The sequence below is a fragment of the Equus przewalskii genome, chromosome 25 (genome assembly GCF_037783145.1).
Source record: "Equus przewalskii isolate Varuska chromosome 25, EquPr2, whole genome shotgun sequence".
In the NCBI taxonomy this organism is placed as follows: Eukaryota; Metazoa; Chordata; class Mammalia; order Perissodactyla; family Equidae; genus Equus; species Equus przewalskii.
The window spans coordinates 40789991-40804548 of NC_091855.1; the positions used below are offsets into that span (position 1 = coordinate 40789991).

The 14558-nt window shown below is 53.8% G+C and overlaps 1 protein-coding gene across 6 annotated transcripts in view; it reads right to left on the reverse strand.

The window, feature by feature from the left end:
- Positions 1 to 14558, reverse strand: part of BCL11B (BCL11 transcription factor B) — a 97631-nt gene that overhangs the window by 50240 nt on the left and 32833 nt on the right. For 4 of the 6 annotated variants that reach the window (XM_070594551.1, XM_070594548.1, XM_070594550.1 and 1 more), the window contains one exon: positions 5749 to 5964. The exons of the other annotated variants lie outside the window; for them this stretch is intronic. In XM_070594551.1, coding sequence (XP_070450652.1) covers positions 5749 to 5964 — 216 coding nt within the window. The remainder of the gene's footprint in view (positions 1 to 5748; positions 5965 to 14558) is intronic. 6 annotated transcript variants of the gene reach the window in all.

The window sequence follows — 14558 nt, forward strand, 5'->3', positions numbered from 1 at the left end:
ATGAAGGGGTTAGATGAGATGACCTCTTGGGACCCCCCGATCCTCGATGGCTGAAGATTAACCTGAGCCTTGAGGTCACCCAAGGTGAACCCACTTCTGGACCTCTCTTGCTCCACGTGCAGGGCGTCCAGCCACTTTCAGATTCCCTTTAAAACTGCAGAACGTGGCCGCCTTGCTCCAAGAGCTCTGATGTCGGTGGCCAGTGCTGGTTCCTCACATCCACTAACTGCTTTAAAGCCTGCAACCAGCGCTGCATTAAAAATTAATTACACATGGTATTTTATTGCCAGTGCATAATGTAATGAGCACCAGCTGTGCTAAACAGCCAAACTCCTTTTTAAGACAGCTATAAAAAAAAAAGAAAGACAGAAAGAAAACTGCACTTCCAAATGCCCCTCCTGTCAGAGCAGAAAAAGAGCAACATCTTGTACGGATTTGAACAGAATTCTTTGATTTAGCTCTCCCTTCAGAACGTCTGAAGGGCCGGCTCAGAGAGTGAAATGGAATCTGGCGCGGCTGCAGCGGTCTCTGCTCCAGGACATTGCTGGGACCCCTTTTATCTAAGGACAGTCACGCGGGTAGGTACCTCTGCCCCCCACTAGGCAGCACTGCGCCCCCTCTTCTGGCGCCTGCTCCCCAGCTCCTTTGGACCCCTTGGTGCTGGAGGAGATGTGACTTTCCTGAAGTCCACCCACACCCTGTGCCCTCGGCCACTCCACCAGCCTGGAGCGTCGGCTTCTTCCGTCCGGAGGGCCTTATACCTCTCCCTGGCTTCTCCTGGCACTTCCTCCAGTCACAGAAGGAGGCGTCTGGGTTCTAAATGCAGGTGGGCGAGGGGAGCCTCTGCAACAGTGTGATCCCAAGAAGCAGGCAGACACCAGAGTAGAACCCATGGAACCAGCTGGCAGGAGTTGCCAATGGGCTGGCAACGCTGGATCACCAGCCCCACTGGGGAGGCAGACATCGCAAGGTGTACAGATGACTTTAAATTTTTAGTAACTACAGTGAGCCACCCCCATGGACACTGGGACCTGGTTAGCCCAGAAAGACCCTACAAAAAACGCACCTTTGCAAAGGGGATCGCAAGAGCACGTCTCAAACCTTCCCCGGATGGAGCCCTTCTGTCCGCACACACTCGCCCCCACTCTCTTCTCTTCTTCCCACCCCTGTACTCACCCCTCCCTCCAGTCTCAGTGGAGGCTCTCACGCCCTACTGTGCGCCTCTGGACCCCCTGCACCAGTCGAGGCGGTGCGCCAGCCGGGGCCTGGCAGACGCTGCCATCTCGGTCCGCATCGCCCTTTGGCTTCCCATTGATCCTCCGGTGTTAATCAAACCCAGTTCAGAATGGAGCTACAGCTCGCTTCTTGTTCTGCTATGAAATGTGCAAAGCACAGACCATATCATTAACATAAAACTTCCAGAAATAAGGCCACTTTCCAGACAGACTGTATTAATTGCATCAAGCTTCCACAGCTCGGGTGGTCTAATCGACGGTGTCCCATTGGACGGCTCTGGTTATAAAAACCGACACAAAATGAACACTGGGATATAATTGAAGGAGGGGAAAACGATAGATTCTACTGTTAAACCTACTATTTACTTACAGGTATTCTTTTATCTTTACTGTCCCTTAAACCCATGCCAAGAAACCCCAGACTAGTTAAATAACACAGCAAGCACCATCGCAGGAGAAAAGTAAATTGAATTTAACTTTACAAGATTGCCCTGTGATTTCGGCATATACTAATGACTACAACTGACTCCTTCTATTAAATCCGAACTCTTCCACCTTCCTGAGCTGGGACCCCGTGTGCTCTTGGGTGGGACCTTGAACTTCACCAAGCACATGTATTAATCACTGTGGCTGATGACCATTTGCAGCTTTTAAATATGCAATGAAGTTTCTCGGTTCCCTTTCCACCTCCCAGGGCTGGTACATGATCTGAGCCAGCCAAGAGGCTAAATGCCTTTAAGAATGGAGACCGAGGATCCACTTGAAGTCAGATTCCACACGACGCCGGACACGTAACGAGGTGATCTTGTGAAACCCCTTCTGCTCCCGCATGAATCATAGCTCCTGAAGGGCTTGCTCAGCATTATTCTCAGCACCTGGCGTCCAAGGCCTCATTCGATCCTCAAAACAATCCTCCGAAGCATGTACTATGGTTCCCCCCATTTTATAGGTGGGGAAACTGAGGAAGAGGGAAGAAAAGGACTCGTCCAAGGTCACATGGCCATCCAGGACAGAGCGGCCTTCGCTCCAGCAGCGTGATCCACTCTAATGACTGCCTCGCAATTATGGAAACCTCAGAATTGGGATGGGTGTGGGGGGGCCAAAGTCCAATGGTTTTTAAACTGTTCTCTGAACACCCCATGCCCGACCTGGGATCCCAGCCAAGCCCCATGCCCAGCCATCCATAGCATCTCAGTAATTGAAAAGATCAACGGGATCTGTTTCAGAGATCAATATGAGGAGCCTTGTTTCTAAATGTTACATATATATCAGATATATATGTGTGTGTGTGTATGTGTGTATGAATATATATTTTTTACAGAAGGGGAAACTGAGGCCCAGAGCGGGGGAATGACTTATTAAAGGTCACCAGCCAGTTGGGAGTAAGGGCCAGGACGACAGCCTGAGGCTCTTGACTCCATAGGCGCCTTGGAGAAATTCCTACGTGGAACTTCTCAGGGAAGACACTTCAGTTTCCAGGAAGGCCCAGACTCATCATTTCAGCAGAGTCAAAAAGCAACAGGGACCCCAAGTCCCTCCTCCCGCCGTGACCATCAGAAGGTCCGGGGTTGGGGTCCTGGGAGGCAGGGCTGTTTGGGACACCACCAGCCCGCGAGGTCCACAAACACACGTACCTGTGCGGTTTTCTCCCCCCATAAAATCACATCTGTCTATAAATAACTGCGAACGCTTTCACGGGCATGCAATTAACCTGTGCGAAACACGGTTACACCGGGGTTTTCCGTATTAATTTGAAGAGGTGGGTTCGGTGCATCCTGATCGGAAAAGGGACAGTACAGGGTAAGGACGGCAGCCCCTTTCCATGTTTATAGCAGACTGCTTCTTCCTAACGGGTTACTGGGAATTTAATGACTCCATTCCAACTGCTAATTAAACAGGCACTAAAAACACTTAAGCAAACAGCCCAGTGCCAGGGACAGAAGCCACAAAGGGACAAAAACCACTGGAATAGGATATTTTCAGGTATTGAAATTGATCAGAAAATATGGCGGTGCAGGTTAATTAACGGGAACCAAAGCCAACGATGAAAGGGAACGGTGCTGGAAATCCAGGTAGCACGCTGGAGGCTGAGAGCAGGCCCCTGAGGAGGGCCCGGAGGAGAAGTCCCGGGGACCGCAGGAACAGATACCACCCGACCCCACTGCCCTCCCCAGCCCTGCCATCAAATGTAGGGGCTGCTCACAGGCGCTGAGCCCTCGCAGCATCAAGTTCTAGAATGCAACAAGGCCCCTAAACCAGCTGAACCAACGCCCAAGATGAAGCAGGTGCTGGATGACCGCCCCGGATCAAATCCCACCTCTGCTCTTCGGTCCCCTTGGAAGCATCCTCTCTGCAGGTCCCCATTCCCGCTCCTCGCCACCGCCCCCCACCAGGCTGCAGGCTGCAGGAGGACAGGGAGCCGCCGTGCCTGCCTCCGCCTTGGTTTGCACCGTGCCTGTGTAGCGGGTGCCCAAGAAATGGTTTTTAGTGGAAAAATGAATGAATGAATGAGTCAACGAATGAAACTGCACTGTGAGTCCTCAATGTCTCTGAGCCTCACTTTCTCATCTGTAAAGTGGGGAGAGTAAACCTACCTCCGAAGGCTGCTGTGAGGATGAAGTTCAAGAATGCACAGAAATGCCAAGTGCGAGGCAGCCCACAGTAGGCCCTATGAGGTCCCCACCAGGAAGTGGGCGGCACTGTGGCTGAGAGCGGGTGTATGAGGACACAGGGCTGCTGAGCCGACGCGATAGGAACGTCCCCCCGCGTGTAGGCAGAGGCGTGCGGCTCAGCGGGAAGAGGGCTGGCCTTGTCAGAGGCATCCTGATGACAAATCCCAGTTCTGCAGTCTTGGCTGGGCCACTCACCCTCCCCGAGCCTTTACTTCCCCATCTGCAAAATGGGGGTGGAACAGCTCCCACTTAGCCCGGCGGCTTCTGAGGAGAGCCAGAGCCCACAGAGGGTTAAGCCATCTCCCTCTGCCAGGAAGATCGTGTTTCCACAGCGCAGAACTTGACCGAGTCCAGTCATAAGCACTCAGGCTGATCTTTGATAGTGCGGCCCCCCGAGTGGCTGCAGCACTAATTACAGGAAGCCATGAGAGCAGGGCAGCCGCCCAGACGAAGCAGGCATCCCTCAGTCAGCCAGCAGGGATCACCTACAGAGCCGGGACGCGAGCCCCAATCCCCCTGGGCACCGGGCCGGCCTGGGGCAGGCAGCCGGCTTCTTTGCAGGTGGTGCCAACTCCTGCCCCGGCAATTTCAGTCTTTGCTTTGTACATTCGAGGCATAAGCCCAGTACCTATGACGTCACCATCTGTCCTAGTGGGGGTGCTGAAGGCTGCAGGGCAGGCCACCCCACCAGCAGGAAGGCCGGGGGGGGGGCTCCTGACTCTGGAGCTGGGGCTGCCTGTGGCCCTGTGCAGAACTGTGGCCCTAACAGGGACCATCCCTTGGGACAGCTTCAATTAAAAGCAAAGCCTGCCCAATAAAGTTTCCTTTCACCACCCAAGTAAAGAGAAAGCGTGGTGACCAAGCTGGGACAAGCTGAATCTGCCCGGCTCTGCACCCACCCTCTCTTTTCCTGGCCCCTGCCTGGAAATCAGACCACAGGGCGCTCACCGCCGCCTGTGTCTGCGTCAGCATCCCGGCTCCTGTGGCCTCAGTGCATTTCGCACCAGGCCCTGCTGAGATACTGGGCAGGAGAGGCTGAGATGAGAGGCCCCTGCCTGCAAATTCCAGGGACCCCAGGCGAGAGCAGGAGTTTGGGTTTTGTTTGGGGACAGAGGAGGGACATAAGGGAGGACAGGCTGTGTCACTGCACTGCCCGTGTCTGCCCATCTGTATAATGGGCAGCCACACCCGACCCGGAACCAGGAGCACAGCAGGCACGCAGCCCCACAGCTAGGCACACGGCCTCGCCCCCTGCCCCTACCCCGACACACCCACCACAAGGTTTCACTCCCACCCAGAGCTGCAGCTCAAAAGCTCCTTTAGAGTGACTTTTTTTCCTCAAAGTTAATGGGCAACACATTCTCACAAAGAGAAACTCAGCATCTTGGATGGCTCCAGCAGTGCACACAGACAACCAAGGAATCTCTTAGCCGTGTCTTCGGGGTGGGGGGTGGTGGCTAGGGTGGGGTGAGGGGGTGGCAGTGGCGAGGACAGAAGGAAACCTCAGATGTTAAGTGTTATCCAATTCAGCTTTAGCTAAACAGCCCGAAGAGATGAAATTTGGGGGCTGGGGGAACGCATCCTGGGAGTGAGACTCAGAATGGGCGGAGGCGTGGGGGCACCTCTGGACTGACGGGGACCTGAGCACTGGTGTCCAGTTCTGTTGACATCTTTCACCACTTCCCCCGGCGCCCCCCAAAAATGCCTTTTGGGGTGGGGGTTACACGTCCTCCCTGGGTCCCCACCTTGCCCCAGCCCACCTGGGAGAGGCAGCCGCCAGCTCTGCCCAGGGCACACCCACCATCCCCGGGAGCCCACCCCCCACCGCGGCCGTCTGTTACCTGACAACTGACACTGGCATCCAAAGGGAGCCTCCGTCTGACCCTCACCCTGAGTCCCGTCACCCGAGACAGGGCGCGCGCTGCAGCACGGCAGGGGGAAGCAGGGCGGCAGAGCGCCCAGGGCGCGCAGAGGTGAAGTAATCACGGATGTGTGAGGGTGGGAGGAGGAGGCAGCTATGGGGGCCATCGCTGGCAGCTGGGCAGGCCTGCACGGCCCTGGAGAAAAAACAATAGAAAAGACTGGTCAGTCGGACCCTGGACTGTACAAGGGGCTCAGGGTGCAGAACAGGGGCCCGGGGCAGAGGCTGCAGGCCACCCTTCCAGGGTGGAAGGCCCAGGGGTGCCAGGCCCTGCAGGGAATGCAACCCAAGCACAGACAGGGACCGGGGTGAGGGAAGTGGGCAGGAGCCTGAGGGGGTCCTACTTCCACAGCTGCCAGGTGGGGCTGTCTTGGGGCCAGACTCCCATCCCTGGGGGGCCTAATGCAGGGGGCTGGGGCAAACAGGGGCTGTCAGGGGACGCGTTCCCACGAAGGCCTCCCCAAGGGGGGTTTTCTGGAGTGATCTGGAGTGGGCTCCATTTGGGGATTTGTTCCCAAATATCTGGACCACCCCCCTCTGGAAGAGCCGAGAAACCCCCAACCATCACTGTCTGCTACATCAGGCTGGGATGTCTGCACAGGCCCCGGACACCTCCACGTCCAATCGCCAAGCACTGGTTAACCTCCGGCCTGGCTGACGGCCAGCTGGTGCCACTCTCCAGCCCACAGTCCACCTCGGCAACCTGAGCACCGAGCACGCAGCACCCAAGCCCCACGGCCTTTCAGAAGGCTCTGAACAACACTCCCTCCCCCAAGAAAATCATGGCACCCTCTGGGCGCCTCCCCAGGTCTGACAGCCACGATACAGGGCCAGGGGCCTGCCTGGCCTCCGCCCAGCCCCACGGCTCGCCTCGGCTCCCCGGCAAGGCCTGCGTTTGATTTGGCCGTTTATCTTAAATGGCTAAGAGACCACCAGGGCAAAACATTTATGTGAAGCCCTTGCCAAAACCACAAGTGAAGAAGCCCAAATTCCCTGAGTAAATAATTGAGCGGGGAAGCATCAGAGACAAAAGGAAAACATCAACAAGATGACGGGCAGCTGGGCCCCGGGCCGGCTCTGCCAGGGAGGCCACCCGACGCCGCCCATCAACCCACACAGGTCTGCAGGGGACGGATCTGCCCACTCAGGACCCCCACGCGGGATTCCCCCATCCACTGAGAGCCAGGAGCCTGTCAGTCTTCATCCAGAGTGAGTTTCCCAGCATGCCCATTGCACAGACCAGGAAACTGACGACGCGATCACAGAGGGCTGCAGACAGCAGCAGCCAGTTCCACCAAAACCCCGGCTGCGGGGCCCCAGAACCAGGGTTCCTTCTCTGTGCCCTTGCCTCTCCCAAACATGTGTTATCCAGGGTTGGGGGCATCGGCGCATTTGGGGAAGACCTGCAAATGTCCTGCCAAGAGGCCAAAGCTAATAGCAACACCACTGGGGCCCCTCTGGGCCAACGAAGACCCCCTACCAGGCTAAGCCCAGAGCCTGCGGCATTTCTGGGCCTCAGAAGGGCGTGGCCAAGGACCCCGTGAGCAGTTCCAGCCACTGTCGATGGGCAGAAGGCAACGCTCCAGACTCAGTACAGGCCCGCAAGGAAGGTCAGCACGTGAGGTCCCTGTCACCTGCCTCTTCCTGGAAGCCTGCCCTGGCCAGTCCTTGCCTGAAACCCCCCAGCACTGGACACTGCCCACTTGACCCTGTGCACACGCCGGCCCTGCCTTCAGACCACTTCAGGGCGGAAGGCTCCAGATCATCCTAACTGTGCCAGTGGCTTTGTGCTGAGTGCCTATGGAAGGGAGCCGGGCACAGTTCACCACAAACACTGTGCTCGGCAGGGAAGACCATCCCCACTCTACAGGGGGAACTGAGGCTAGGGAGGCCTGGGACTTCAACCAAACTGTGTGCCCAAAGCCTGGACATGCCCTGCTTCCCTCTGGGGCTGCAGCCTAGGCAGAGGGACCACGGTGCCCCAGGATCCTGAGAGGAAGGGCCGTGCAGGGTCGGGGGGAGCCTGAGGGTCCTTGGACTCAGTCAGGCACTGGAAGCTGCAAAAGACCAAATCGGGTCCCCAGGTTCTGGGTGAGGCCCAGACACAGCTGCCATCATGTACCACGGCTGAAAAAGCCAGCAGGAGGACCAGGGCCTAGAAAGGGTTGTCCCGAGCTGGAAGGGAACAGAACCTCACTCCTCTCCTTCTGGAAAGGCCAGGCTTGGGCCACAGTCTGTCAAGCAAAGTTATCCCCTAACTCCAGTAGGGGTGGGGGGCCGGGCTGCCCCCTGGAGGGGCTTCCATGTGCCTCAGTAGGAACTGTGACCTGCCTGATTTCCGCCTGCTCCAGGGGCCGGCTCAATAGAGGCAGGGGTGGAGGCAGCAAGGGGGAGGGGCTTCCAGTCCAAAGCTGCCTGCAGAGGCCCCTCAGGGTGCTCTCAGAGAACCCTGCGCCCTAGGGAGCACCCCCTGTCCCCTGCAGCAGCTTAAACCCAGAGCTCCGCCCAAGAGTGGACCTCCAGGACAACTCTTCCGAAACTGGTGCAAAAGCCGAAGGCAGTGAAAGAAGCCACCTACTGTGTGATTCCACGTGAGGAAGCGTCCAGAAGAGGCAAACCCAGAGGACGAGCACACAGACTAGTGGCTGCCAGGGGCTGGGGGACAAGGGGTGAGGGCTGATGGGGACGGGGTTTTTTTTAGGGGTGATAAAAAGGTTCTGGCATTAGGTAGTGGTGATGGCTGCACAACATTGTGAATATACTCAAAACCGTTAACTGGACACCTTAAAAATGGTTAAAATGGTGGGGGCAGCCCGGTGGCGCACAGGTAAAGTTCACACGTTCTGCTTCGGTGGCCTGGGGTCCTGGTTCGGATCCCGGGTGTGGACGTGGCACCAATCGTTAAGCCATGCTGTGGTAGGCATCCCACATATAAAGTAGAGGAAGATGGGCATGGATGTCAGCTCAGGGCCAGTCTTCCTCAGCAAAAAGAAGAGGATTGGCAGCAGATGTTAGTTCAGGGCTGATCTTCCTCAAAAAAAACAAAAATTAAAAAATAAAAATTAAAAAAAAGGTTAAAATCGTGAATTTTACATTATGTGTATCTTATCACATTTTTTTTTCAAAAAGCCCAAAGTGAAGGCTATCCCAGGCCGCCTCTCAGCCCTTGCTCCTCCTCAAGAAAGGGGTGTCCATCTTCCAAAGTGCAGCCAGGGAATCCAGACCACACCTGACAGACCAGCTGAGGCCCTGTGACAAGAAACTGACATACAGGAAGTCCGGAGCTCAGACCCAGTCTTGCAGCCAGAGGCCTGGGTTCGAATTTCTCCTCCGCCACTTCCTGGCCGCGTGACCTGAGTGAGTCAATTTCTCAGAGCCTCACCTTTAAAGGAAGATCAGGACAAGCCTGGCTTCTAGTAAACACCCAATGAGGGGTCACCGTCATTCATTTACTTTCCATTCTGGAACTTCTCCTATTCCCTGTGGGTGCTCCCCAGGGCATCGCAGCCTGACAGGGAACGTCTGTCAGGGGCTCTGAGCTCGGGAAGCCACCCTACAAAGTCCCACAGGGCACTCCTTTTAAAAATGCTTTCTTTTGAGGTCTAGGCAGGTTCCCCTCTGGAATCGGAACAGACGTATGTGCACCGAGGTATGTGGCAGTGGGACTCCAAGACGCCATCTCAGCTTTATGCGGGATCCAGGTAGCTTAAAAAGAAAACCCTGGCTGGCTTGATTCCTTATCATGGAAATTCACTTTCATTAGGGAAAAAGAAATAAACAATAAATACACAGATCATCTCACTTAAGCCCAGGACCCTTCCCAAAAGGCAGGTAATATGACTCCCCTCGCACAAACGAGGAAACTGAGGCTCCGTGCCCAGGACCACGTGGCTCATAGGGGTCAGAATCTCGCTCTATGCGTCTCGTACAAAGAGGTACAAAAAAGTCCAAAAATAAGACCACTAAAATGTTTCTTAAGCTCCAGATCAGGGGATAAGGTAATTTTTAATGCATGGGTTCCGAGGGGGTCTGTAACCTGTCTCTCTTCTGGCGGGGTCCTGCCGATGTGTCTGCTCCATTCCACACACATGCGCACTAGCCGGCGAACACGCCCACACCAACCGGCGTATAAACACAAAAACGCGCCTGGAAAAGCCCCAGCCTGGTTTTGAGGGGAACACAAGCCTCTCCCTACGCTGGATCCTTGGGCGTCCCCTCCCACATGGGAGGGTTACAGACTCCTAGCTAGAGACAGGAGCCCCCAAACACACCCAGCAAGAGATGTATATTTTTCTCCCTACTGGTGTCTTTCAATTGATACATTTTTTAAGCCAAGAACTCCTACTGATAGTGCAAAAATGAGTCATAGATCAAGGAGGGAGACAGACAGGGAGTGAGAGCCTGTGAGCGAGGGCCACTGGCAAGGAATTCTGACAATCCCCGCGCCCCCTCCCCCCATGCCAAGACATTAATTCTCACAAGTCGGAGAAAATTACTATGCATGAATGCAAAAAGCATGATCAGGAGTAATTAACATGGCTTCATATGCAAATTTTATTAATGCAGAAGTACAAAGTCATTATGCAAATGAAACTTACGTCAACTCTCTTGACAAATATTCATCTCTGAGGCTCAAGTTTCTCCCTTTTTATTTATTTATTTAATTTTTTCTCTCCCCCCGCCCTTTTTTTTTTTTCCCTGGGTTGTTTTTTTTTTTTGAAGGGGGGCAGGTAGCGCTGGTGGCCGGCTTTGGCGGCCGCGAGCCACGAGACTGTTTGACAAGTTTGCAAAGTTGTTTTTCAAGCAGAGAAATTTATTCTTGCATTGTTGATTTTTTTTTTTTTTTTTTTTTGGTTGTTGGCAGGTACAAGACAGCTCATAGGAGAAGAGGAAAAAATAAAAATAAAAAAAATAAAAAAGCTCTGGGCAGCAGGCAGCCAATCAAAACGCCAGAGCCTGTAATGAGGGCGATTGATGGCTGTTTGGCTTTTACTGCGGGGTAATGAACTAGAATCCAGTCTGAGGAGGGGGGAAAATATGAATATTCATGAGACTGTGCTCCTGCCTTTGATGATTAAAGAAATTTTTAATATTCAAATAAGCGCTTGCCAAGTGATTAACAAAGAACATGCACGCAGAAATATGGAAATGGGAGCCGGGAAAGATTTGAGAGGAGAACAGACTGCAGGAGAGGCAGCCCCAAATTTCATAAACAAGATAGGCAGATAACCCAATTCGCATGCGGGCAAATAAAAACATTTCTTTCGGATCGCTTAAATATTTTGCCAGCTACTTTGTCTTAAGGATGATAAAAATGCTATGTATTAAGGGGGGGGGGCATGGAGAGAGAGAGAGAGAGAGAGAAATGCATTGCTCACATTTAAGAATCATTATCCAGATTCTAGCCCACCTCCCCCCACCCCGACGGGAAATCAGGATGCTTTTTCCGGCTTGCTAGAGAGAGAAGATGGAGGGAAGCCAGCTCAGACTTGAAACCCCAATGCTTGAGGATCAGGCCTGACTGTTTGGGGCTCCGAGTGGCGGTGAGGAGGGCCTGGGTCGGCACATACACAGGGCGTGGTCATTGTGGCTTCTAGGCTGGTCCAGAGGCCCAAAGACCTGGGGACTGTGACTGCTGGGGTGGGGGTATGATTCTTGGGGTCCCCGGCCTGGAGAGCTCCGTGCCTCCTCTGCACTCAGGCCCTGGTCAAAACACATAAAGAAGGTGGTCATCGGGAAAGAAGGGGGAGCATCTTGAGACGGTGAAAGGACTTAGACTTCCGCATGGGGCCTGGCCTGCGCATCTTCAAGGCCAACCACACGGGGACCAGCTGCCACGGAGGGAAGAGGTCCCCCGATCCCGCAGGCTTCATTAGCTGTCGGCTAGGGCCGCGTGCTCATATTTTCACAGCTCCACCATGGGTTCACGTTGAAGCACATAATAACAGTATTAGCTGGTAAAATGATCCTGCAGTTAAAATGCATCTAATTAGCAGCCGATGACATCCATTTTGGCAATTTCCTATCGGAAAGAAGTGAAGTGCTACCTTAAATAAGACAGGCAGTGGGTACTCACCCAACAAGACCTAGCCTTCCCATCATTTGTCTCTCTCTCTCTGTCTCTCCGTTTTTTGGGGGGAGGGGGATAGGCAGGAGGGAGTGGCTGAGACAGCAGGAATAAAGAAGAAGAATTCTAAGGAGACTTCTTTGTTAAATTTCAGAGCTACACGGGTCTTGGGGGGAGGGGCGTACTCAAAAAATAAATTCCTTCACTCCACAGGTATTATTTCATGTCTTTTTCTTAGTGTTTAATTACTAAGATCTAGGAACCAGCAAAGACTAGAACTTGTTTTTCATTTCATTATAAAAATATATGTAATGATAAAACAAAGCAGAAAGGGAATCCAAGTCTTTAAGAGAACGCCGTAAGTCCCCATGAAACCCTGCAACCCAGGACGGGTCCCCAACGCAGGCACAGAGAGCGAGCAGGGGTGCGGTGCGGCTCGGCTCATGACACCAGAGCGTTTGCGGGACCTAGAAATTCTCTGCGGGGAGTTGGGACTCCCTAAGTCCCACTTCCCACTTCTGGATTCTCATTCTAAGCCAGGCAAGTCTGAGTGCCCATCACAGATCTTAGGGTCCCTTGCTAGGTTTGAGTTTTGGGGTGCCTGTGTTAAGTGCCCTTTAAAAGAGGAGCAAGAAAAGGGGAAATGAGGTCTCCCAGGGGTTTGCACAACTGTGTTTAGGGAGTTTCTTCAGGGTCATTACACTGGAGACATAAAACACAGCTCCAATCCATGTCCGGCCTTTCCTGGAGCTGACTGCTAAAAGCAGCAGCCCTTTCAGGTGGGTGCAAGGGTGGGGATTCCCAGGCAGGTGAAAGAGCCTGCTTGGCTTCCCTCATCACCTCCTGGGCCTGGCTGGACTCAGAGAGGACCACTGCGGGGCACCGGGCAGCAGGGACGAGGGGCGGTGAGAGGTGGGCTTCCCAGGAGCTCCCACTCTGGGCTTGAGACTGGCTCTACTGCCCCATCCCCGGTGACCATCCAGGGAGCCCCACAGGCCACCCACAGCCTTGTGTGGACACCAGGGCACCTTCCCACGCCTTCTCGAGAAGGCTTAGCCACAGAGAGGAGGCAAGAAGCACATCCCTTCTGGCCCCCTGTGCCAAGCCGCCTTTCTCCTCGCGCCTCCCTCCTCGCACAGTCCTGAGATCCATCACGGTGAATCACTGCTCCAACTATTTTTGCTCCCCAGCATGCTGCACACTTAATGCATCCTCGAAAAGGGAGAGGCGAGGCAGAGAAGCAACCGTGCCCCCCAACAACGCTACCAAAACCTGTTTTCCTCTTCCACCAGGGCTTGGAAACGGAACATCCTCCCCGGCAGCTGCGTCTTGCAATTAGAAGCAGACATGAAGGCACACCCCTTCGCCAGGTCCAAAAGCACCTGTTTCAATGGCTGCCAACCCCAATTTCCTCAAGATGCAAGCAGATGAAATACTCCAGGGCAACAGAACCCCTTTCTGCACCCTGAGCCAAAGATCGGCGAGGTTACGACACCAATTCCAAAACCTACTATGGCCCTTCCAGAAGGCCCAGGGAGGTGGCAGAGGACATTTCAGGCTGCTGGGGAGGAAAGATGTGTCTGAACCATATTCTGTTAACTATTCAGGGTAAGGTGGAGGGAGCTGACCAACTGCTCAGGGCTGACCATCCCAACCCCTAATGGGCATCTTCAGGGGAAAACACAAAACTTCGACTCTTTTTTTTTTGCTCCTCTCTCAGGGAAATCTCTGGAGCTCTCAGAATTGCTGGAATGCAAATAAACACAACCACTTGTCCTCCAGCTGGGACGTGGTGGCCTATGCACCATGGCTTCCGGGTGCACACAACAGATATGAGTCCTCTGGGGTGACCTCAGCAGGCAGGGTCCACCAAACTAGGGCCCACAATCCTGGAATGGGCAGGCCTGGGGACAAGAGAAGGTGAAACCATGTGTTTCACTAGCTAGAAAATTGTGTGCATGCACATCTACTATACAGAGATTATACATATACGCATACACACACATACACACGCACAAATATCAACAACGTGCACACGTGGAAATGTCTGCATGCATGTCCCGGAATGTACAGAGACTAAGTACAAACTGGAGTTGACAGATTCTCTGAATCTCACTAGCCAAAACAGCTGGCCAATACCTAGCGGAGAAATTCCCCCTTTGTCCCCTGATTCGAGCCTTCTGATTTAAGCTGGGTAGCTGCTTCAATCTTTAGCAGTTTCTGCCCTAAAATATAACATATCCAAGATGCGCCAGTAATTTTCTCTTAGGTTGCATCAGGAGTCACAAACAGTATCTTACAGATACCTTCACAGAGCACCCCTGGATGAAAAGCGCCATCTGTAAGCCGAAGTGAAGGGCTGGCTAAGTCACTTGGATTCCAAGTATGAAGAACTTGGGACGTGAGGTCAGGACCTGTGGCCCTTTCCCAGATGGAACTTAGTGGCCAGACTCCAATGAGCAGCTTGGCCAGGCGTCCCTTAGACAGGTCCTCATGGACGCTCCCCATGGGTGCGTTAGTTTAGAGCTGGGGGCAGGACCAGGGTCAAGACAGAAGTCACACGTCACCTGAGGGAAACAAACTGGGAGATGACTCTTGAATTGGGTGCCTACAGTGAGTTTTAAACTACCAACACATTCTTCTTTCCCCAGCATCTGCTATGC